This window comes from Anopheles marshallii, chromosome 2 (assembly GCF_943734725.1).
Source record: "Anopheles marshallii chromosome 2, idAnoMarsDA_429_01, whole genome shotgun sequence".
In the NCBI taxonomy this organism is placed as follows: domain Eukaryota; kingdom Metazoa; phylum Arthropoda; class Insecta; order Diptera; family Culicidae; genus Anopheles; species Anopheles marshallii.
In genome coordinates this window covers 29049626-29075777 of record NC_071326.1, presented here as the reverse complement: position 1 = coordinate 29075777, position 26152 = coordinate 29049626, and the positions used below count along the sequence as shown (strand labels likewise).

At 45.5% G+C, this 26152-nt stretch overlaps 2 protein-coding genes across 2 annotated transcripts; both read right to left on the bottom strand.

Annotated features, from left to right (window-relative positions):
• Positions 1–2156: 2156 nt before the first annotated feature.
• LOC128706732 (interferon regulatory factor 2-binding protein-like A) lies at positions 2157–18920 on the bottom strand. Its single transcript, XM_053801675.1, has 5 exons — positions 18242–18920; positions 7863–7916; positions 3826–4089; positions 2378–3003; positions 2157–2297 (listed from the first exon to the last, which is right to left on the bottom strand). The coding sequence occupies exons 1-5, from the start codon at positions 18918–18920 to the stop codon at positions 2157–2159; spliced, it is 1764 nt and encodes a 587-aa protein (XP_053657650.1).
• A 2606-nt stretch (positions 18921–21526) lies between these two features.
• LOC128717820 (uncharacterized) lies at positions 21527–22383 on the bottom strand. Its single transcript, XM_053811494.1, has 2 exons — positions 22000–22383; positions 21527–21919 (listed from the first exon to the last, which is right to left on the bottom strand). Exons 1-2 carry the CDS (start codon positions 22381–22383, stop codon positions 21527–21529), a joined length of 777 nt encoding a protein of 258 aa, XP_053667469.1.
• Positions 22384–26152: the final 3769 nt, after the last annotated feature.

Genomic DNA, 26152 nt, shown 5'->3' with positions numbered 1-26152 from the left:
TTCTGCACTGTTCGCTCTTCTTCTTAATGATACAAAATTCATCAATGAATGCATGGGTACTTATGCGTATGTATATAAAATTGCAATTGAAGCATGCTCAACTTATAGTAAACTCGCAAAAATCGAGTTATAGTTCCTGCGTACCATTAATCCGTATGCTTCCGGTACATATCTCTGATTACAAGCGTTCTGGGTCCGTATCTGCTTGTAAAAACCTTCGGTACCTACTCTCCTAGCGCTGATCAAATGTGGTTTGATACACAAATAGCAACATCCGTTGCCAACCATACGCCTGTTATGGCAATACTTCGATCACGGAGCACAAACATGCTCCACAACCAAACCATTGGCGTGACAATCAGTTGGGCTTTCACACAAAGAAATGAACCACCATCCTCTTTCGGGTGCCATTAACTTCTGTTGTGGTCCATCTGTCTAGTGGCGTTACACAGCAAAACGTCAGTGATTCTTAAGACGGCTGATGATCACCTCGAACAGCTCACAGTACACACATAACGAAGGTTTGCTTATTCTATATTTGCACAAAACTCCATCCATCGAGAAAGGCTTTACACATCCAGGAGAGAAGAAAACTAACCCATCTCCCGTTCACTGCATAGTAACGAATGCTTGTATGCGAGAGGAGTTTGATCCAGTTTGTCCGCAAATTCAAACACTGTCAACAGTACCGAAAATAGTCGCTAAGGATGATGCTGCACGATAAACACGCACACTCACACGTAAGAAAAAACAGTTTAAAACAAAATCCTTTTAAAAACTTGAACAATTCGTGCTGTACACTATATCTCACATAAATGTAGCATATTAAAACGCTGCGCGCCCATCATTTCTTCCTTGCCACAAACTGAACCAATGTGCTTAGTTCTTTAGCTTAAAAATTAAAAAAAAAGAAACGTTGTACTCTTTGCAGGAACGAAGCCAACAACAAGCCACTTCCTGGTTTTCCCCATTGCAGCAACAAAACATTGCCATCGAAAAAGGAGGGGTCCTAGGGAGAAGGGTTTGGTTGCTTGCGTCAGAAGGGTTGTTAGATCGCATACGGAACGAATCTTCCATCGCTCGCTGATTGTTAACGTTAATTGCTACCAAACAGTGCAAAACAGCGCGCTTCCTATTGTTATGCCTTATTCATTTGATATTGAAACTGTTCCTTCATTTCACTTTTGTTTCTACCAATGTTCAAAACTATTTACAATGAATCCAAAAACCGGGATGCAATTCACATTCCGTGGTTAGTGGGGGTCCAACAAAAAATCCAGCCATCTTCTTCCCACGTTCGGCCGAGGTACAATTAAAAATGATACATTAAAAACTACCAAAAAAGATTACTGCTCCTTCGTCTGATGATGGCGCTACACACCGGCCAAACCTTCTTGGAGCGGAGCGGTATCCTCCAAAAATCTATCTACAATCCGTGGTTGTGTTGGGTATTTCTTCCTTCGTTTTTATAAAACACAGAAGACAAAACAATGCATTGAGCGCGAGCGCGCGCTCGCGAGTCGTCACATTCCGTTGTCCAACATTTCACTGTAGCTGTGCCCCCACCAATGTGCGATACACCATGCCGCATTAGAAGGCGGATACAAAATAGGATACACCGCGTAACGTTTTTGGGATCGCTACGTTCAACGCTGCTGATGCCGCAAGTGTCGATGCGATCGTAACTGACGATCGTACCGTTGCTGTGGGATCGATGATGGTTGAGGTTGCGATTGCTGATAGAAATCCGTCTCCCATGGTTGCTGTTGCTGCGGTGGAGCTGTATCAACCGAATGCGATTGCACCGTATGCTCGTTATCGCGTCTTCCACCAGCATAGACGGGTACCATTGATCGGTGGTGATCTGGTTCCTCGTTCGGTGATACCCTACCGACCCGCTCTCCTCTCACATCCACCTCATCGTCCTCACACGCATGCACTTCGTCGTACACATCGACGGACATCCGGGACGATGCGTAATATTCACCGGATTCGCCAACCGAAACCGATGGAATGGGACCGATGGCAACCGTGGACGTTGAACCGCTGCTGCTGCTACTACTGTTGCCGCTGGTGGTGGTGTAGGTGGTGTTCGTGGTGTATCTTCCCGTGCACGCAGGGCCAGCGACACTGTTGGCAACGGTGTACCGACTTCTCTACGTTTCGCGCTCCTTCTTTACCTTCAGCTCTTCGCCCAGAATTGTCGCGATCTCGCCCTGCATGAATGCCCACGGTATCGTCGAGTTGGCCAGCGGACACTTTTCCCCACTCGGACAATACACTTCCGCACCAGAGCCCTGCAAACAAATAAAAAAAGATAAAAGAGAGAATGTTTAGCACACGGATCGCCCGAATAGTGTACCGCTCGACTACCAACCTGTCGCTTGATGCTCTCCCGACTGCAGGGGAAGCAGAACTTATGGTGACCAACCGACGGGCACTGTACGAAATGCGTGTCTTCGAGCCTTTCCTGACACAGTGTGCATTTGAGCGTCGGGTTTGGTGCAGGTGCCGGTGCTGTACCGGGTGGTGCATTGCTCGGTGCCGAACCAGGCGGTGGGGGAAGACCTCCCGGACCTCCGCTGCCCGGTCCGCCGGCACCACCACCGGGTGCACCACTACCGGGTCCGCTGCCTGGTGGACCGCCAGTGCCGGGAGGGGCGGGACTTGCATTGGGGCCACCGGCAGGATTCGCACCGGAACCGGCATTACCGCCCAACCCTGGAGGGACACCGTCCGGTGGTCCGCCTTGGGATTGGGACTGTGACTGTGGCGGTGGCGGAGGTACTTGCTGGGACATTTGTTGACCCGGCCCAAGCGGACCCATGGCAACGGGCGGTGTGTTTCCGTTGCCACCATTTGGTCCACCGGCGCTACCACCGTTTGGTGTCGTCGAACCGCCACTACCCGGAAGCGAGGAGTTTGGTTGCTGTGCTTCGGACGAGGTTACCGTCGTACTGGACACATGCCTAGAACCGGAAGATCTTCGGCCACTCGATGAACCTGTTGGTAGAAATGGATCAAGAGAAAATGCAAGATTTTAGTAATACTATCGCGAATGATGACATTTTTTTTTTAAATTCAAGATATTTAACTTCATGTGGTTAAGTTGGAGTCATTTCAGGATTCTTCCCAAATTGTTCCCAGTTGCTGGATCTGTTTTCATAATCAAATTCGGTCTGTGCAAAACCTTTCCCAACCGGCACACCCACCGCAAGCTCTTCTGCAAAGGCAATTTCCTCTTGCAAAAGCTCGAACACGGTGGAAAGATCCTACACATATTCCTCAACTCAACGGGAAAAGCATCCAGAAATGACTCCACTCACATCACCTACGCTAGAAATGCCGCCTGTAGGAGTAAACAATAAAATGGGCTTTAAAGGAAGGTGCCACTAAGGGATTTGCGATCGTGAAGGTGTTTTTAATACAAGTTGGATGTGTCTGTGTGCAGGAAAAGGGTAGTTAAACCGCGCAAAGTGAACAAAACCCCTTGTTTGTGCCCTGGGTAAGTAAATACGTTGCTCTAAATGAATCGAATCCCTCTGAAAGGTTATTCACTATCGAAGAGGACTATTTGTGTACAAATTTTGGAGCCATGTTCGCCGTCTGACTAAATACACTCCAATATCATCCCACATGCGCTCTACTCTACACATAACCCTAAACCTAGATGAACCCTGTGGTCAAACACCACACCACCACTAGGTTCACCAGCGTGCCCGACGGAACCGGAAGGATGAAAATTTGGAACTTTTGTTTTGTTTTTTGGTTGGTGGAAAACGGTTCTACGAAAACGAAACTAAAAAAAAATGGAACGAAACCTACCGGAACTGTTCGGCGAATGCTGTGAGCCGCGGGACGCTGTCCGCGGTGGCGGTGGGCCCGGTGGGCTTGGCCCATTGCGGGGACTGCCGGGCGGAAGGGTCTCGGTGATCGACATTAGGTTCGCCATCGGGCTTTGCAACGGTGCGACGGACGGTGTCGGTGGTGTGCTATCGCCGCCCCCGCCGCCGCCGCCACCACCACCACCGCCACCACCCCCACCGACCCCCATCGATGCGGGCGCTATCGGTATCACGTTCGGGTAGACTGAAAGAGATGGCGGGAAGAAGGAAAGAAAAAAAAAACAAAGGTTGAACATAGGCTGGCGAAACCACCCCCGCTTTCCGTCGTGTCACAGTGACATGCCGCGCACAGTGTAGCACCCGGGAAAAAAAAGGTACGGACGAGACAAATGGCACGATAATTTGACATCGTCTGTACGCACGCAATCAAATGCCGGCTGGCGCGCTGCACGGCATCATACTAGGGCCAGATGCCGTTACTAAACTTTATTTCCGCCTGTAAACGGTATCTGCTGCACTTGATTGACCCGCTACACCACATGTTGCCAATAGCCTTTCGCATTTTAATCGTTTTTTTTGTTTTTTGGGACGCTCTGTCCGATGCGACTCACAATCTTTTGCTTCTGGTTAGGTTCCGGAGCTTGCCGACGAGTAGGCCCGACCAACACAAAAACCTATCCCACACCTTCACCTATTGGCGGTGTACGCCAATTTCATCACATGTCGGCGTGATAAGCCAACTCCACTATAGACGCAAAGCATCATCGCATCGAGCGGCATCAAACGGAACAGCACCGGCAAGAAGTATCTTTTGCCCGGCGAATCCCGGGCGTACAAATTGGTTACATTCCCATCAAATAGCACTTTGAAGCCACACATACACACACAAAGCAAAGCAAAACAAAACACACCACGACACCTACAACATGCCCCACAGCAGCTGTTGTCTGCTCTCGTGCGGCGTTGTTGATAAGGGATGGCCCCCCCTTTTCTAGACCGTTAGCAGTTCCGGTGTAGTAAATGGGAGCAGCTCACCAACACACACGCACACACACCCAATCATAGTGGTCAGAATCATAACAATATCATTTCACTGCTGTCCACTGCTGCGGTCCACGTTCCATCGGCTTCCCTCTTATCAGCTGCCCGCGCGAGAAATAATGCACAAGAAGTCACACAAGCCACGATTACTTTCTTATCGCACACAGCGCGGTCCGTCATCATCCAGTCATGCGTGCGTGTTGCATCATCGCACCCGATGGTGATGAGTGCACCACATTCGGCGGAATTCAACCCCGTCAGGGGCTGAACACGCGCACGACGCTTGATCTTGAAGACATTCGGACCGTTGGCTGGCTACTGCTACTGCTGATAACTACCACACCGGCGACTGCCAGCACATCTACCGGCACAGTTCCGGAACGCAGCGGTGATAACAATGGCGGCAGCAAGCGAAGCTACCCGGTGCCCGGTGGAGGTGAAACCGAAAACAAAATTATCGCACCACTATCAAAAAAACAGCTAAACTGCGCAACGAAAAGAAAAATTCCCATCACTGCAAGCCACACCAACCGCAGGATGCACCCGGCGATGAATGTTGTGAAAGTCGCGGGTTTTTTCGTTGGTATTTATTTTTCTTCTTTAAGCCACGTTATCGACGTTCCGGTGACAACGTAACCGGCCGTCAGCAGGCCAGTGCACAATGCACACACAAAAGCCCCGGAACCACTGGGAACCGGCTGGGGCTGGTTTGGGTTAGGGACCGATAAGGGTTAATGTTATCATCAAACACCATTTAAATCGCCCAGCTAAGCCTGCTGCGGTGTGGTTCCATTCGTTCTTCCCCCTTTTAGAACGGCCGAGGCGTGATCATGCTCTGTTGATCACTGTACGATCACGTAGCATCGCAAGATTGCATTGAATTCAGCGCATTTAGAGCAAATTCACAGTGGATGGATGATTTGCAAAACAATGTACGTTGTGTTTTCGAACAAATGTGAGCAATATTTAGAGAATACACCTCATTAAAAACTTTAGTGACTGTTATGGGTCAGGAATGTCACCGTAAGAGCGCGATAACTGTGTCATTAACGTTCAGACCAAACATTACGCTTGCCTTTAAACAATACGTCCTGTGAGTGATCTCTTCGAGTCTAACAATGATGTGAATTATGACCAGAAAACTAAAAACTCGTCTAGTACTAATACGTTGCACAAAGACAATACCTGAATCTTAAGTCAATCATTTGGTTCTTAGTTCATTGGGGAAATTCTAAGCACCGATTTGCAAAATGTTTATATTGGAAAATCGAGTTCGAATATGCCAAAAAAAGTATGTCGGCGATTTCCAAGAATATTGAAAAAAAAGGAATTTACTCTCAACAAGCTACTGATTTAAAGGTCCAATTAAGCCAGTACAGTCGATAACCCTCGAGCCAACGACACGAACTAAAATGGAATCCCGATTCTATCATTTGCCGCAATTTAATCCATCGCTAGCTAACCAACTGCTGATCTACAAAAGTTACAAAGAGTGTATAGCCAAAGCAGATGCAAATAACTAATCGCTACAATCGCTTCGAGGTCTTGGCTTGCTAAAGGAGTCCTCTAAACCACTCACGATCGAGCACCGTCGTCTGCCTTTCTGGCGGACGCCTACTACGACCTACTACGACTCCTCTGTACATGTGGACGACCTAACGGGCTGGATCGTCCGGTGTTATTTTCATGACGTGACCAGCCCACCGGAACCCTGGCGAATCTAATCCGCTGTACGACAGATGAGCACCTTCAACTCACGATTTAAATCATTAATTAATACTTCTGTGCGGGATTTATCACAATAACCCACTAAAACCGATTAAATCTTTGGGTAGAATCACTGACACATGTGTTAAATAACTCCGGAATCTTTTCAATCGATGTTATAGGGTTGTTGTGTAAAATCCCGAGTTATTACACAGAAGAGTTAACTCATGATTTAGATCGGGAGTTGCAGGTTGCCGTTAAGAGTTTAATCTTGTGTTTAACTAAATGTTTAAAATCATTATTCCTTGCAGATTCATGAGCCTTCGGAGTAAAGAATCAGAGTCAACAATTTATTCAGATTCACAAATCTGAATCAGATTCACCAAACACTAATTCTAATAGCCATTTACTTGGGACTTTAAACCATCTCCCTCCATCTACCTCTCCGTTTGATCGGTCCAACACAATCTACATTGCATGCAAAAGCGACTAACCCATTTATGCTCGCTTCACCATCGATGGCATTCGCGGATTTGTGCACATTGGCCAATAAAACCAAACCCTGCCTAACCAGGGTGTTGGGGCATGTTTCCCACGTTCCAGTACCATCGAAACCCAAAACGGAGGAGGCTGTGAACCACCCAACGATGTCAAAAAAAAAAAGGAATCGATCCGTAACGGAAACCACCGCGAGCACCGGAGCATTCGTCGTCATACGCGAACGCGAACGGACAATGGGCGATGGGTGATGGTGGCGCCACCGATGCGGACACATTTTTGCCACTGCGGATGTGAATGGGTTAATGGGTGTTGCTTTTGTTGATTCGTTCCGTTAACAATCTCAACAATAGCAACACGATCGCCCCGTAGCCGGGCGGGGAAGCAATAGGAAGACTAAGCAGCATCACCAACAACACTGGTGGTCTGTGTAAAATCAATTTTCACATGCACTTCACACCTCTACGCCGACTTTCAATCGTCACAGTGTCGCACTCGCGGTCAGCTCTACAACAGTACAATACAATGTTGACGTTAGCTAGACGCTAGTTACGTTCATTCCATCGCTGGAATACGATTCACAAGAAGATAGCGAAGCAAATTTGCCTCCTTACTATCTCCCCTCGTTCACCTAAAATGGTTCACAGTTGCCGTACATCTTGAAACGCCGAAGCTGAATAAAAAACACTGCATCAATATCAAACATCACAAATCGATCATTAGCCTGTAGGACGGTTTGGTGGTAAAATCGGCGCTTGGTATTATATTTACCTCGGGGCATTACTGGGGCGTTCACAAAAATCCCCACGTTTTGTTGCTTCTGGTCTGCAAGAGATTGTCATAGAAAACGTGGAAAGAAAAGAAGAAGAAAAAACATATATCAACATACAAGCGACAGGAGTTGAGATTCGTGCTTGCCTCCTTTGAAAATTTTCAAAAACATGTTAGTACAAGGATTATATGCTGTTGTAACATTGGGAAAGGTAGGTGCCAGAAGGAGGATTAAAGTGCCAGTAACTACAGTATGGTGGGATATTTAGAGCTACGTTCTCCCTGCCATAGATTATTGTAATACGAGAAAATAGTTAATAATTATTTGATTAACATATCTACACACACACATTTGCTGAAGGGGTGGTTGTACCACATCAATTGGATCACTGTGTCAATTTCTCTTGCTCAGTTAACAAATACTATTGTTGATGTACATCCTCCAACACCGAATATTATTCCATAAATGAATGCTTTACAAACCCCAACCGTAAAGGTTATTATATGCAGGCTTCATACATAGCCACAATTAGCATTTTAATACAATATGCAAATCACTGATAACCTTTTTATAGCTTCAAAAAGTATCAGCTAAATTGGAGCTATAGGTAAATAGAAGGATACAAAAATCGGAAGAAAAGTAGTCATACAGTGCGTAATATAACTATAATGCACCTAGTTTTTGAGAATAACAACAAACATTTTAAGGGGAAGATGGAGCGATAGAGATTTAAAAAAAAATGCTCAAATTTAAACAGAAATTCTTTCTTAATTCGTTGTTTCCGATGCTAGTTACATAATAATTAATGCGTCAGATTTTGTTTATAAACGGCAGATGACTTTTGGCATGCAATTCTAAGCGTCTCCTTAGCAAAATGCCATGTATTTTGATTTTTATATATATTTTTTAAATAATAACACATAATAACATAACGACTGAACTGTCCCAAAAAAAAAAAAAAACGATAAAAAACCTTTACCACGAACACACAAAAAGCGTGACTAGTAGTAGCATCCTGCTCGATGGAGACGCATGATCTTTTTCAAACGGAAAATTAAGCTTTGCACTAATTCCCGCTCAATCAATCTTCCCGCACACACAAATGAACAACTGTGCAAAAGCGGTCAGCAAAAAAAAGGGAAAAGATTTTACAAAGCACACCGGGGAGGGATGTTTTTTTTTTTTGTTTTGTTTTGTTTCGCAAAGAAAGTAACATTTTATTGGCGAACTACCACAAACTATCTCTTTCACTGCACACGCACCGACACACACGCGCATACCTACAGCCACCGACCGAACCACGCAACAAACGCTGAAGGTCGAAACCATCAACCATCAAAGTAGGGGTTGCAACAATCCCCTACCCCTCACCCTACACCCCTCCGCCTCGACCCAGAAGCTTTTCCCATCAATCATACAACACTTGGAAAAAGAAAATGAAAAAGAGGGAGAAAAAAATCGAAACAAAGGTGTGTGTGTGTGTGTGTGTGTGTGCTTTTTTTTATTTGGATACCACAATGAATCGCAACGGCAACTGGGGAATCGTAAAACAACTTCAGGAATGTTGTAGCACTAGGGTGGCATAGAAGTAGAAGAAGCAAGGCAACAACAAAACCAAAGAGCAGGAAAAGTGTGTATCTGTGTCGAGATTTTTTGGTAACGCTCGAAATGATGAAGGCAACAAGTAAAAGGAACGGAAGGCAGGGAGAGGAAGCGGGAGGTTACGGTACGGTTGAATGTCTTTACATAATCGTCGAAAGCGAACCAAAAGATTATGGGAGGAATAAAACCGGGAAGGAAATCATCACACTGGCGAGTCGAAACACGGAATGATGCGTAGGAAAATGAAACCTGTGTGAGGCGATTATCGAAGCAAATAAACAAACGCAGCAGGCTGGTGTGTGTGTGTGTGAGAGTGTGGCTAGCAACCAGCAAAGCGTGGCGAAAGAAACCAAAAAAAAAAGGTAGGGAATAAAAACGGCAAGCAGCAAAGACGATGAAGATGGTGAAGATGATGATGATGGTGATGATGATGTTTGGGAATGTTAAGAACCGTGAGGCAAGAAGAGCTACCACACACAAAAAAAAACCGGTATTATGTATACCTTTTCCTTTCCTTTTTTGTCATTCAGACTACGGTACGGCCAGTTCCGATCGGATCGGAGAAAAAGCGTAAAGGGACAGCGCGAAATGGAGAAACGAACCCTCGCCCCTTCTTTCGTACGGTTTCGCGAATAAACCGGATCGTGTGTTTGGAACTTTCCAACAGACAAACATAAAAAAGGCAACCAGGTGGCTAGCCCAAAGAATATATGCTGCCAAAGATGCACAGCACACACACACATCTGAAGAGCGCCACCCCAACATAATGTACAGTTAGAGGCTCAACATCGCACACATAACACATAGTGAGCTGCCTTCCCGCGTTCGAGTGAGATAGCGTCCTCACGCTTGAGAAAGACGGTGAGAGATGGATGAACGGATCAGCGTAGTGTGCGTGCCGAGCAGGAAAGGATAACACAGGTAGCAAATGTAGGTTAGCCAGCATGCGACGTGCAACGAAACAACGCCGACACATTTCCTTCGATCGGTTGCCACCGGGTGGTTGGTGGGGTGGGACACGCGGTTGTTGAATCATTTCCATCACCACCAACACCCCACCACCCGCCCAAGGAACAGGGACAAAGTGTGCTGCAATGTCATAGGCGACTGAGGTAATAATTTTATCCGGCGCACCTCACACACACACACACGAACGAAACCATCGGAGACGGAAACGGAAATCGGTGGTGACTGTGCGCGGGCCGATGGGCGAATGGGTCTCCTTTCTGCGCACGTCCAGTGCCCTTCACAATGGGACGTTGGGCGGTGGAAGTGCTTTCACACAGTTCTTCCCGAAACGAATCTCTCCACCCCACATACATCCGATTCATCGATCGATACGAGCAGGGAAGGTGCATACTGTAATGTTTAGTGGATGTGGGCGTTGCGTGTGTGTGTGTGTGTGTTCGGGGACAGCAGCAAAATGTTGTAACATGCTAGACGAGCACATCAGCTTCAAAGAATCCATACACTTCATACAGAAGAAAACGGTACAATGGATGGGGTATGGTTCCTTCGGCGGCTCCATGTTCCAGCATCAATTCGAGCATACAAAGCGGAACGTGGAATGGCAGACATTCCATTCAAAACAATGCATCGTCGACTATTTAAAACAGCCGTATGTATAGAGAAAATTAGAGACGCGGGTCTGGGTCGATTTCTATCGATAGCAAACCAAAATAAACGATTACGATCGAATTCCTTTCCGCCCGCGTCGTCACTTCTCCCGCACACCCATTTTCCATTCTCCCCCGTCCCAGATGATTAGCTTTTGCTTTCAATTCATCGTTACCGTAATAAATGCGAGAGAGCCAGCGCGATACCGAACCGAATAAAACACATTTTTCCCTCGAACCGACCGAACCGAACCGCTTGTTCGTTAAACCATTTGACTAGTGTACGCATTTCCCTTTTCTTCCTTCTTCTGTTCACACAACGAAACACAGTTTTACTACATTAGCATTAGTTAGGTGTTAAAAAAAAAACAGGGAGAAAATCGATATATGAATAGAATCGATCTTCTCTATTCACGGTGCGATGATTCATCCGTTCATAGTGATTGGTCACAATGCTTACCACAATTAATCATTTCCAGCCTGTTTGTAATCCCAAACCAACAGAGGAGTACGGAAAACGTATGCTTGATGGGGAAACGAATTTGTAGAACAGTACAAATGGCGTTTCGGTGGTGGGACCAGCTTTTGCGTACGTTATTCTGAGTGCAGTTTTGGAATTGTTTCGAAATTTTTTTTTATTTATTACTTTTCATACATCAAATCAATCATATTTCGAACTAAATCTTGTGAAAAAAGTCTGCAAACGGGATAAAAGATATTAAACCATTCCTTTTTTTTAGTTGATTTAAGGATTTCCCTTCATATGTTTCCTATCTTTAAAATTTTATTATGTTTTTAATTCAAAAATCACTAATTTTGTCTCTATATTTACTACGAAGTAGTTCGGCCTGTACGGTTGTAGCTATCAATTGTATGTATGGAATATGATATCGTTCGAGAGAGCAATGAATATAATTCGATATCGTGGAGAGCAGCCCAGTAGTTCAAATTTTCCTGACTTAGATGGATAAAACGAGTTTGAATCTCAATGGTAAACTAAAACTCTTTGAGGACAACGATGGTTGATGGTCTATTGACCTATACCTGGGGCTCCACAGTTAGTTCATTAAGCGAATAAATTATTTACACACGATACCTATTCATACATACCGTTGACTCTGGTTAACCTTATTGTTATCTTTGAATTCATTCTATTGCGAAGGTTAAGATTAACCTTTGCCAATTTGTGAAATATCTTCTTCTTCTTTATCGGCACAACAAGAGGTACAAGACTGCCATTTCTGGCGTTTGTGACTTTAATCACCCGTAGCTGGATAGTCAAGCCCTGGGTACGGAAGATTGATCCGGATGATATTTTGGACCAGTGTCAAGATCAGCTACCAATTCACCACCGGCCCGCCTACAATGGGAAGCATACCGTCGGGAAAAATTGACAGTAAATGCAGGCCTGAGACTCTAGACAACCGGCAACGAAAAAAGTCTGACTAGACTGTCTGACACACGATATTTGTGATCACCAACTGTGATACTGCAGACGCGATATTAGTTTAAAGGGTAATTTGGAAAAATATTTTCAAGACATTAAACGAAAGCTAATATTAACATTAACAATATGGTTGAAATCAGTTCTCAAAATTAGGAAGTTCTTATTGGAAAATCCTTCAGTTTGTGCTTTTCTTAGTAGCTAATGGTAGCATTTACTGTTTGGCCATCAAAGTATTATTGGTCGAGCTGTCAAATGAAACTGTCATTCCGTAGCAACCTGGATAAATCGGCGTAACGGCGGTGTTAAATACTGTAGTATCGCAAACACAAGTGTATCTTATCGTGGTTTCCGCACGACTGACCTTCATTATTGCTCTCCTATTTCTCGTTCCCAACTAACAAATCCAAATGACTTGACTAAGGTAGTCCAGCGGTTACAATACTACACATCATACATCCATCAATTACGCTATTTAAACCGTGATGCAAGTTAGCGTAAGTTCGGTAATCTTGGGCAGCTACTTAAAAGGCACACACAACCAGCCCCACACAACCAAACAGACCAATCGGGTGGATGAAAAATTACCCAAATAAACTACCAACGATCCAGCAACGGAAACAACAATCGAAGAAATTGTTGTGATATTTTACATTTGAAATGGAAAATCGTCGTCTATTTTCACCGCGCGTTGATCCGCCAACGAAACTAGCGACTGCAAACTGCTCACACTCACCACACCAAACGCCCACCCACACGACCGACCAACAAACAACCTGCGACGGGCTGTTTTACCGGTCGCCACCCACAAAAGGTTTTCCTCAACGCGAACCACCGATCATTCACACGCAGCAAGCGACACGAGTGAAAACATGATGGAAAAACCCGTGGTTCTGATGGGAAGAGGAGAGTGAGTGAGAGAGGGTAAGAAAGAAAGAGAACGAGCAACATTGTTACCGCACACATACACATACGGATTCCGTTTTTCGGGGGGTTGCTGTGGTGCGCTATCCATCTTTCGCCCCGCCATACATAGGAGGCCATGAAAAGGGGTTTCCCTTTCTCTTTCGCGTCCGTGTGCCTTCGTCATCGGTTTCGGTCGGTTGTTGTTTATTTCCTTCTTTTGTAGGAACCTCGTGTCCCTTGCTTCGTCACACCGCCGCCCGCTCCTCCATCACTGCTCGCAGACGTGACAGCGAAAACCTTCGTCACGAAAGGAAAACGGCCACGGTCAGCTAACCACAACCCCCCCTTGCAAACCACCAGGTGATGGGGGGAGGGAGGCAAGGAATGGCGGTGCTGTTGTTGTTGAACGTTGCTCCCCCATCCCTATTCACTCGCACAAGGCACGCGATGGTTTAGTAGCAAAGTGTTAGTAAATGTATGGTGCCGCAGCCAAACAACTGGTGTATAGTAAAACGTTCCACCCCCCGGCACTCTTCAACCCCCCTCCCACCATCAAGTTCGGGCTACGGATCGCACAACGTTTGCGCGATTCACGTTTTACCCCCCTCGGCGGTTCCCGGTCGACCAGACGTTGCGCTGTAGCTCACCCGTTGTGAATGATGATGGCGATGATGATGTAATCCATAAACTTGAACCACGGTTTCGAGGGCCTTTACCGAACGAACGAAACAAACCCACACACATACGCACGCAGACGGACTAGACGCTTTACATTAGTACGCGACTGGCCAAGTGAAAGGCAATCCGAATAAGTGCACGAAAACTTGAACCAACCCAACTGCTGCTCCTCAGCGAATGCCACCCCTTCCTCCACCTGCCTTCGTTACTGCGCGTCGCGTACGCATCACGCAAATTTTATATCGAAGAAATATCGCGAAAATCGCATGTCGACCTAGAGGGTGGAAGCAGAGGGAACGAGAAGTCCAACAGGACGGGCCCAACAGGTTCTGGAACTGGTTTTTATCTTTTCCCCTTTTCCCCACCGGTACAGTTTACTACTGCATCTCAACCACACCGGGAAAATGGGGGCTAACGGGGCCCTCATCGCCGATGCTTCTGGCCTCGATTCGAACGCACGAGAACCGAGCATAAACGCCTGCCCAGTGCGTCTGGTTGAGCTGTATTTACAAAATATGGGGGGGGGTGTCTCACAGGACAACAAAAAGGGGCAGTGCAAAACGTAAATCTTGGGTTCCACCGCAGCGTGTTTCATTTCCAAACCTACACTGAGCAAAAACGGGTCTAAATTAGGCCAACCGGCGGAGAACAACTTGGAGAACGTGATGATACACAGCCGGATAGAAACAATCGGAGAGGACAACAAATTCTTCGATAAATTCTTATTAATAAGGCCATCAGGAACATGGCAAAGAACATTGGAAGACACTGTTGTCCGTGTGCAAACATCGTCATGTTTTTAACAATTCGAATTAATAAAACATGATAAGATGCTTATATTAACAATAAATTAACCATAAAATTTCAAGTTCTCATGAAAATAAGATAATCTTTAGCCATCTTTACCAAACCCGTTTCTCAAACACTTTGCAAACATGTCCATACGCATGAGCATCTTCCAAGAAGGAGGTAATTTCTACTCGCAAGTAAACAACCATCTAAAATTGTTATCTTTAAAGACTTACAACACAAACCACCACAATGTACACCATCTGTGCCGGGGCAGTGATAATGGGTCTTTCTTGCAAATGAAACATACAACCCGCCGCGTGTCTTCGCATCTGAATCATTTATTGCCGAAACCAACAAAAAAAAAACGACCTCACACAGCAAAAACGGCTCATTTCTAGAAGGAAACGTTTCGTTTTCTCTTACCAAAACCTGTTTCCGGGACGCCACACGTCCCGGAATGTCGCGATCGCGCGAGGGGTTAAACAGCGGCAGGAAGAATAAAACGCAGCGAGCCAACACATAGCGGTAAACCATGTACATCGCGAAGGGACCACAACAACAACAGCAACCCACTCCACACGCTCCGGAGATACTTGCTTTTGGGTTGGTTGTTTTTTTTTTATTTTTGTTGCACGAATCCGGTTTATTCGCGTGGTTGGGAATATGGATGGCCACCTTTCTAAAATTCATTTCTGCTCTCCTCCATGTCGGTGTCTGTGTGTAGTGTTTTTTTTAACGATGGTACAGCGAATATCATACCGACGGACGCGCAGTATGCTTCTGACCATCGATCTCCATTAAAAGCAACATTCATTCTCGCGCAATTTTGGGTTATCCATTAAACAGCTCCCTTCCGACAACAACACAACCGCACACATTCGGGGCCGATGTAAAGCGGCCCGTGTTGTTGCCTTCACTACCACGGCTACTACGATATACCACGTCGAAAACGGTACCGCTAGTTCGAGTAATGGCATTAAAAAGGTGAATAAAAAACACCATGGCAACGCTGCATTTCAATTGGCAATAAAAAAAAACCCACGGCAGACCGAAGGGAAGACAGTCCTGGCGGGGAAATTAATATTGTTGAGCAGTAGTGTGTACCACATATTGCAATCATGTATATAAATGCGGCTGTACCCGGCGGCTTGTCAACCAATACCCATCCCAAAGTTGGACTGTAATTTGTTCGTCCCAGGTGTGTTACGGGAGTTAACAATTTTGTTCAGGGTGAGGTAGGCGACGACCCTGCACAGCCCGTTACCGTGCAATCCCGCATCCAAATACATCCACCATCATCCACCTACAGTGTCGGGTTGGTGGACTGAGTCAACTCTGACTCACATCGCAAAATGCTGCTGTTAATGTGCGATTTTTTTTTTTTTGCTTGTGTCAGTGTGTGTTCGGGCCGTATCGCGCCATTGCTCACAATTGATCGTTGATGAATCGCGCACTAAACTCTACTTGCCCTTTTTGGTACACAAACATGAAATACGCGGGATTTCGCAACACTTTTAATTTTGCCCTTCTTTATGCATATTGATGTACCCTTGACTGGTTGCAAAGAAAACAGCAAAAAAGAGATACTCATACCTAAAATACCTCAGCTGGGAAGTGAACTCTCAAGGAAGACAAACAAAACAATTGCAACTTCAACTTCAACCACACGCACCGCGCAAACATATACCTGAGATTTAAGAGAACCGCAATTAAGTGAACCGTAAAAACCCGGAGTTCCAGCTTGGTAACAGTACTTCGCGGCAGCGCTACCTCTTCTGTGTCCCAAACGGTTTAAAACAATTTAAAAGGAAAAATCCCTTGGAAGTATACCTGCGGGACATCACACTACCGAAAAGGTATGCGAGAAAAAAAGGACCGTAAACATAATAAATGAAACAGCCCAACAAGGATATTTACTGCTCACAAGCTTCGACAGTTGTCACGTTTTCTTTCCCTTGGTTCTACTGTCTGCTACACGGCAGGGAAAACGTTGTCAGCTGATAGCTGATTGACGCGGTAACGGTGACCGGGTGATGCTTGTTACAGCTGCAACAGAACGTATGGTGCGATGGAAACGGGACGAAGGGTAGGGAGAATTGATCCGTGTTGCGGCCCATCCTTTCCCTTGGCCGACGGCATAACCGTTAGGTCTGTCCACAAAACACCCCCACGCTGGTGATGATGCTGGTGGTGGTGGTGGTGGTGGTGGTGGTGGTGGTTGTTGCACGTGCACGTCCTTGAACTTGGTCGGTAGGGCGAAGCAAAGTAAGGAGGTGTTGGTGGTTGTGGTGAGCTGCTGATATATAGGTTTGCATCATCGCACATTTTGTAAAACCACCTTTACACCTCCTATGCCGTAACAGTAGCATGTATAAGTTTAGTGCGTGTATGAGTGTTGGTTGCTGTTTTTTTATTGGTTTCAAAAGCTGTCAACAAATCACAGTCCATAATAAGTTTGAATTAAGCTAAATGATAAGCAGTACCGTTCAAGATTGGTACTGGTCCTGTAACCTCTCACGTAGTAATTCACATACTATATGTACAATCTTTGCAAATCGTGAAAATCGTTAGTAAAAACTTCTACAAAAATACCGTTTACATTTTCAAAATATGACGCAACCAAACCTGGAAAACTATTCTTTGATTAGATAAAATAATCCAACCTTCACTGGGCATGGTAGTTTTGCCTGGAAAACTAACAGTGGATAGATTTCCAAAGGTTAAAGATAGATATCAGATAAATACATCTCAGTTGGAAAACTTAGCTATTGACAATACCCCAACCAAGCTTTCTTTACCCCAATCACCGTCAAGTATTAGTTTATTCTTTGCCTTATTACCAACAACCAAATCAAGGACTCTATCCAATGTTAACAACACCAAAGCGATGTAAAAAAAAGGATCATAAAAAGCATAAAAAATAAACAATCCCAGTGAATTCACACACTTCGCATCAAACGCGAGGACACGCACACTTGTGTCCTTTATGAGTTTCTGCCTGTTATGTTATTCTTCGACACGTACACTAACTTAGATTAGCCCAAAAAACCGTACACCTGGTGAAATGAGAAAAGGATCCTGATTCCCTTTTTTTTTTGCAAAAAAGGAGGCCTTGAGTCTACGGGGTAAACCCTGCTGCTAACGGTGAATATTACACCTTGACACACCAACACACTGTCACACGATTTTTTCCATCTCACCGTTGGCTTTGTTAGGAAAAAAAGATTTGTTCAGGAGCAGCAAGCGCAACTCTGTGCCAACAAAACTGCGTGTGCAAAGGGACAACACGAACTAATACATTTCTTCTGCTCTTTGCACTAAATTCACCAACTACACTTACCAAGTGCCTTGAAGGCGGCCGTATCGAACGATGCTGTTCGCACCGGATGCTTGTCCTTGTAGCTTGGTTGACGGTCCGGCACGAACGGTACAGCCGGTAGCGATTCGCCCCGCGTCAACGGTGGCCGCTGTATGGCCACGGTCGGATCATCCGCACCGCGCTTCGCACTCCCAGTCGGACCCTCCATCTGGTGATCGTCATCGTCCGGCGGCGGTCGCTTCAGATTCACCGACAGAGCCGGCGGAACCTGCTGCCGGCCGGCACCGTGCGGTGCCATATGGTGCGGCGGAATATGCTGCTGCATCCGGGCGCCAGCCCGCACACTGGCAATGTCGTGTGGTTCGTGCTTCGGCGTAAAGTCCACCAGTGTCGGACCCGTCCGGACGGAATAGTGATGCGGCCCGGCGGCCGTCGGTACGGACCGATGTGACAGTTCACCATTTTCGTGACCACGTTTGCCGCTGCTACTACCACCGCCACCGCCCGCACCGCCACCACTAGCTGCCGAATGGATGCGCTTCATCTGGCGGGCCGTGTCCAGCACCAGCTCGATCCGGTCCGCGCCCTCATAGTTGACGCAACCGCGACACACAGCTTCGGAAAAGTCGTGTATCATGGCCCACGGCATCCGGGGCAGATCGCACAGGTAACAGTGTTGCCTTTTCGCTTGTACCGACATTTTGATAAAGGTTTCTTTTTCTGGGCCGTTAACTGCCTTCAACTATCACTGTTTACACACCAAATGTACCGCAAGTACGGGAAGTTTTCCACTTCTACTCAACCAAATCGTGCACCGTATTCGCTACTACTAGAAGACGTTTTGATTGCCAGTGCAGTGTCATCGTTTATACCATCCCGTCGGAAACTTCGCTTCTCGATGCACGCATATTATCCATCGCAGGCAGTGTTGCCAAATGCGAAAAACTTCCTTTCTTCTCACTTGTTTTGTTTACAAACCGCGTCGTAATGCAGTTTAGTGCACTATTTTACTTCTGATTTCTTTCAAACATCCGGCGGTAGTTGCACATTTACCTGTACACGCAAACACTGGGTTTTTACACACAAAATACATCAGTAGTGGGTATTTTAATGCGATTCAATTGAGAAAACGTTACTGTTTTCCAAATGCGTGCACGACAAACGCGCTGGCGTCAAACAGTGTGGCAGTTATTTTTCTGCCGACGGACAATTGAAAGTTCGTCTCAGTTTGATGATGCACAAACGACACAAAACTGAACCCGTTTTTTTTTTGTTCTGACGAAGTAAATAAATTTTGTTTTTTAAACTTCACTTTCACCGCACAATTTGCAGCTCACTACTTTTAATTTGTTTCACCAAATTCGTATTCACTCCGCCACAAACATGAACGAACATGGGCAGGTGAGCCCTTTTCTTTCTTTTTGGCACGGGTCGACTGTAAATTTTAAAACTTCAGCCACACATTTAGCTTCAAGGGTGTATTGCTGTGCACGATTTAAATAGCCCTTTTTGGCAATCGCATTCCGTTATCGATAACTCGACGAGAAACGATCTCACACACTCTCGCTCTCTCCACTTCACTTCACAAGTGCTTCTTATTCGCTTCTTCCGCTACCAATAACTGTACAATATAAATTTCCCCGTTGCGCATTACGCAAACACACACCCGTGTTGAGCGATGATAGCAAATTTGTCGAGTTGTTAAATTTTTCAATTTCACAAAACTGTATGCTGCTCAGAATTTGGTGAGAAACTGTGTGAAAAATCACTGCGAGACGAACACGACAGCCAGAACGACGTTGTGCCGCGACCGACGTACACAAACAAATGCCCACCATTTTAGCCAACAACCATTTTACCGCCGCTCGCTCGCGATACGGAACGAACCAGTGAAAGAGAAAACCGGTACAGACGGTGCGCGAGCGAGACACCCAATGCAACGGTAAAGTGTGTTCACCAACACCAACACGCGCGCGCACAATGCTCGCGAGCGTTCTTCTTCTCGCACTTTGCTTCGTTGTTGGTGTTTTGCTCTTCAGCGGGCGCTGACACAATCTCGCTTATGTGCTGACGGGTTCGCCACACAGGGTAGGGCAAGAGGGACGAAGGCGAATTTATGCATGGGAGCGTGGAAGCGGGATGAAAAGTGGTGAGATAATCGAAAGCATTGGCCCGTCACCCGGCAGGCCAGTGAGGCACACCACGCACACTCGCACGCACTTTTCCTTTCCGTTCCGACCGACAACGGGCTATGTATTGGAGCGTACTGGATCGTGTCGGTGTGTGCGTTTGTATGGTTTTGATCGCGTAGTAGAGAAGGTAGAGCGAAATGAAAGCGAATGACGTAGGATGACGGGAAGCAGGAAGGAATGGTATGAAACGGCAGTGGACGGTAGAAGAGTGGAAACAGACCGAAATAGCATAAAAAGCGGCTGTGTGTGTAGAGACATAGAAGGTGAAGGTTGAAACGGCGGTAGTGCAGAGAGAAAAGGAACGAGCGAAAGAGGGGACGGCGTGTAGCGGAATGATGGCCAACACAAGAAGAAGCGGTCGACGGATGACGACGGCCGCACAGAGCAGCAGCATTGTGGGTTGTATGCCAAAAACATAAAGAACTAAAAACAACATTAGGCAGGCGCAAAAAAAAGCTGAGACCCGAATGAGCCACACACACACACACAAAGCCAAACGCACGAAGCAGTTGGAAATGATTTATTTTATTCATTCATATCGACACACACAGTGACACATGGGTTTTCTTGTAGTGGTGTGTGAATCTGGTTTTTTTTCGGGCATGTAGATTTTTGCGTTTCCGCAGAACAACCGTCCTAAACAGCGAGCATATCGCAAAAAAACCCAGAACCAGGAACTGTTGTATGCCTGGCAATTGGTGCTTCCTAACTTGCGGAAAAGCTGCTACAATTTGTGCACATTCGAATGGAAAAAGTGCTAGTTTAAGTTGTGTTCTTTGCAGCAACAAAAAATCCTCAGTTCCCGACGGATTATTGAGCATGAAGCTAACGACGCAAAAGATGGTCCAATAGTACCGTGGATAGCACGAATGGAAATAACGGAGTCGCACCCTTGCCCTTCAAAAAAACATTTTGTTTGATAACTTCCGCCATGTTGTCCAGGTCTTACTCTACTAAAGAACGACACAGTCATTGTAAAACTATTGGAATATATTTCATTTTCATCAAATTCTTTTCCAAAGTGTAACGATCTAAGATTCTTCTTATTTCATGCTCAAAGCACTGGAGCGCGACTCCATCTGGACTTTCTCCATTAATTCGATAGTCTAGGCTGCTAAGAAATGATCTCCTCGTCCTGCACTTGCAGTTCGCTGCTTTGCATCCCCACAAGCGTACACCTTCTGGTTAAATTTCCCATCTCTGCCTCGAATATGATATCGTTGATAAGCTTTTGGGCGAACGTGTTCTGTTGTTCACTCAGCGATCGTAGCTTGTGGGCGACATGCTTTCCATATACAACGGAAGGATCATTCTCCAGGAAGGCGTTCAGTTTTTGCTGAACCAATTCTTCCAGATCGTCATGTGGTGAAGTCTCAATTGGTCGGGATTGATGATGAGACCGGCTGCTGCATGGTTCTGTCGGTAGTGGAGCAATCCGTGTATTCGCCGATACGTGAAATTCGTCAACTACCTTCGAACGGTCGCTGTCTTCTGTGTCATCTTCGTACTAAAAAAAATCCAAGTAACGTCAAAACAATGCTAAAGACATCTGTCAAATGTGGGGCGTATCCAAAACAAAAAGCTCACCTCAGCATCATCCAAAGTTAGCGGTTCTAGATGCGTAGATTCCACACAATCCTCCCGTTTCAACCACTTAGGGTAGTCGTCTAAGAAGTCAAACAGCTCAAAATACCACCAAGTCGGTTGACGGTGCGTACCCGGCTTGGACGGTCCTTTAAGCCGTTTCAACTGCTTCCGGTAGCCGGTCCGGAGTGCGTTTATTTTCCGCTTAACCGTTTCCTTGCTTGCATGCGGATTAACTTCACGGTACTTTTCGACCAGTGTCTCGTAAGCATTCTGCTTCTGGTGCTCATATCGCTTAGACTTTGGGTGCCACAGGCACGGGAAACTTTTGTACAGCTCTATAAACTCTTCCACGAACTTGGGCGTACAGTTTTCATACTTTTGCATCGTGCGGTTTGCGATTGGGACATTTTCGGCAAAGCAAAAACTGTTTGCCTTGCTGCCTGTGGAAGCTGAAACCGCTGCGGCACAATCGCCGATCTCAGACCTTTTTCATACTTCTGCTGCAAAAATTCTTCACGTACACACACAAACACATGCCTGCACGAACGAACCACACTGCTTCACTCTCTGCGCATACTATCCTGCTCGCTCTTTCACCTTCGTAAACACACACACACACTATCTCACGGCAGAGTGAACGGACTACAATTAAACTTTCTCATCTACGGCGTCTCGTCGTCATCATCATCGATTGCCTTTTTTCCTGTTGTGTTGCTTCCACCTCTTCTTGCCTGCACCATCAATTCCGCCAGCACGAGTCCGTATTCTTCTTCACGCTACGAACGGTGCGTTGTTTTCTGCTTGCCCGATTCTTGCGCCTCTTCTTACAAACTTGCGAACGCGTGACGACGGCGGCGCTATAGCGCACTTTCGTTGCGTTACGCTAGTGTTGGTGAGCCGCGCCAAACAAACGCACACTACGGCATTTTTGTGTATACGGCTCATTAAATGCACTTCGGAAACACCGCCACCGTCTGCTGTTCACCTTTTCCCTTCCTTCCACAAACGCTTTTCGTGTTCTTCTTCTTGCTTGGACTCACGTTGCGCTTCGCGCACTTTTGCAGGGTTGCTTCGTTCCGTTTTTTGTTCGATAACGCCCGGTAGCGTTTTTTTTTTAAAACCCCCGCCAACGTGTATACTTTATATGCACATAGTATAGTATCTGGAAGGTTGTTTAATGTTTCATTTCACCTCACTCTCATTATTTGCTAATCAATAGTAATAATAATGCTAAACCCTTAGGTGGAACTCCCAAAACGATTCATATTTTCATGCACATAAGCTTCCAGCAACGTTAAAAGAGCGAGCGAATGGGTGTGTGTGTGTGTGTGTTAAAAAGCTCCCCATTTATGTTGCTAGCTACATAAATCAATGAAAAGTATGCTTCTACGTGCATTAATCACAGCTTTACGACCTCTCGCTCCGGTATGGAGTGCAAGAACTGCATACGTTTGGTACAGCGCAAATGGCCACCAGAAACAGCAGGGAAAATGGTCGATTGGGGGTAGGACATGTTGCACACCACCACCACCACACCACCCTAACGACCACGTCCGATAAAAGAATCTTGATAACGACGTGCTTCGTGAGCAGGGAGGGAACCTTATCGCCATAACCTCCGCCTCCATCTCACGCTTCCGGTAATCTTGTCCAATGGCTAAGTTATTTAATCAAATTCACTACCAATCTTGACAACGGACCAGGGTTGATGGTGGTAAATGGATGCAGCATAAAAAGCACCCCCAAAGGTCCTCATTACCCTCCTATCTTACGGGCAAGCTAGCATATAAGCTACGTGTGGCTGCAAGCGACCCGTTATGTTTGGAAAATCCGTCCACAAATGCACGAATAAAAAGACAAGATTAAGATGAAAAAGCGGTTCAATCAAAACGGTAATGGGCGCCTCGTATTTATTTAGCCAATGAGTAAGGGAAGGCGTAACTATGCTTTTCTTACAACAAACTGTAAAAAATGAATTGTAGAGTTAAGAAAAATCACTCTTTTCAGTGAATTGAATCAGAATATAGGAGTGGCTCTTTTTGTTGAGATTCACACAGACTCATTGATACTAGTGTTGGATTAATATGATTCAGATTTTTTAGTTTGAATTAATCTGTGAGCTGATAAATCAATCTGAATCTCTATTTTAAATCTTTATGAAACCGTTAAAAATTATGAATCAGCCAAGGTTTGCTTGGCAGACCAAATCTTTCGTGAGGCCATCCACCCCTATTAATGCAGTTGCCAAAAGCGAGCCCGACTATAGATCTCCAAGGGGCACGGTCTGCCACTGCTTTCATTAAGCTTAACTTTATTCATTAAGCACAACGATAATTGATACTAAACTGATCATACAACCATTCTTTTGCGATTCAACTCTCACTCTTTTGGGACTCTTTTGGGATTCTATTCGCTACATAAGAATGAGTAATTTTTAGTATATTGAGTGTATTGGCCGCCTCGCCGATCTACACGCGATCGGTCTAAAATCCTTTTCCGGACCAATCCCCCGTACACAGGACCGTCTATCATGGTTAATAAAATCAAAGAGAGCACGAAATGGCAGGTCCAGATCCCCCGAGGTTTTTGTGCTGATAAAGAGGAAGAAAAACAAACAAAAATTACGAGTAAGGAAACCAGTCTATACATAGCAATTTATAGTCGATAATATACAATATTTAAATTTAATTATCACAATAAATTAAGCTACATATTAATATCAAATAAAATACACCATTACTACAAATTGTCACTAATATTGTTCGCTTCACTAGTAATCCACCATAAGAAAAACACTCTGCTGAAAGCTTATCGAGTGCTTTTTAATGAGGCAATTTAAATTCTGTTCGCAGTTTCTTATCGAATCGCAAATTATGCAAGCGGCACGGTACTGTGCGAATAATTTCATGTTATTCCACACCATTCCCAGTGCTTTTTTTTTGCTGTCTTTCAACAGCAATTAATCGTGCTTTGTGGCGTTCCTTCTCAACCAGAGACGGTCTTCAAACGACAGCACTGTCTTGTAAGGAACACTAACAATTCTCCTTTTTCTTAGAACGAATTTTTAAACAGTTTTGATAAAATACACAAATATCAACTCGAAATAAAAAAAAAACTCCATTTTACTGCACATTTATTCATTTTTGTTAGATGAGCTACAAATAGTCGAGTTTTGTTGTTGTAAAGCGTCACAAACTGTCAGTTATCAATAGTGCCTGATAAGTTATCGCTGTGTTACTCTTTCCCCCCGGTAAGGAAACGCTGGCCAAACAGCGTGTCGTGCGATGGACAAAGTCATCGCCGACAGTTCGCTTATCGCAAGGAAAGCTCACCCATTGCGCGCCCTTTTCCTCTTTGCCACACCTTCCCCTACCCGACTCCCCCTCGAGGTTCTCGATTTCAAACGCTATCATTCGCTTTTGCGGTTACAGCAACTCGTCAGCCTTATCGGACGGGACGGTTAGATTAGGATGCTTGTTTTGGTGGTGGTGGTGGTAGTTGTATGTGAACATATCACTATCAGAACCACTCAAGAACCATAAGCAGATGGCCCGATCGAATGGGAAATTTAATCGATATTCTTCACACCGGTTGGGTCGGACAATCGAATTTGTAATCTGCAACCAAAAAGAACCCAAAACATTGCACACAATTCCATTACGCATCCGGTCGGAAGCAGATTAAGCGCACATGGAAGTTCGCGAATGGGACTAAACGCATCAACCACCCCGGACTGACCCTGCCTGGAGTTCCAGGCGGAGGTTATCATACACATAAGGAAAGAGAGATTGTGTGAAGAGGATGCCTTAGGAAGTTACTGATTAAAACACGACACAAAAAAAAACTGCATTTGCTGTTGTGGCTCACTTGTGGTGAACTGGTTCGCTTGCTGTGATAAGAAACTGAGGGAAGGAAGCGGGCACAGTTTTGTAGGAACTGTCACAGAGTAGTAACCGAAACTTCTCGTATACCGGTACACGACCACCACATCAATCAGGCAAAAGAAGGGTTCTAGTTCATGACCTCTGATGGATTTTTGCATGCCTGGAACGACCTTCGCAAGACTTCTTCGCTGAGTTGCGATAACGGCAGCGAGTTTGGCCTGGTAGCTTGCATAAATCTGGTCTGGTTTCTGGCAGCATAGGAGCTGCCA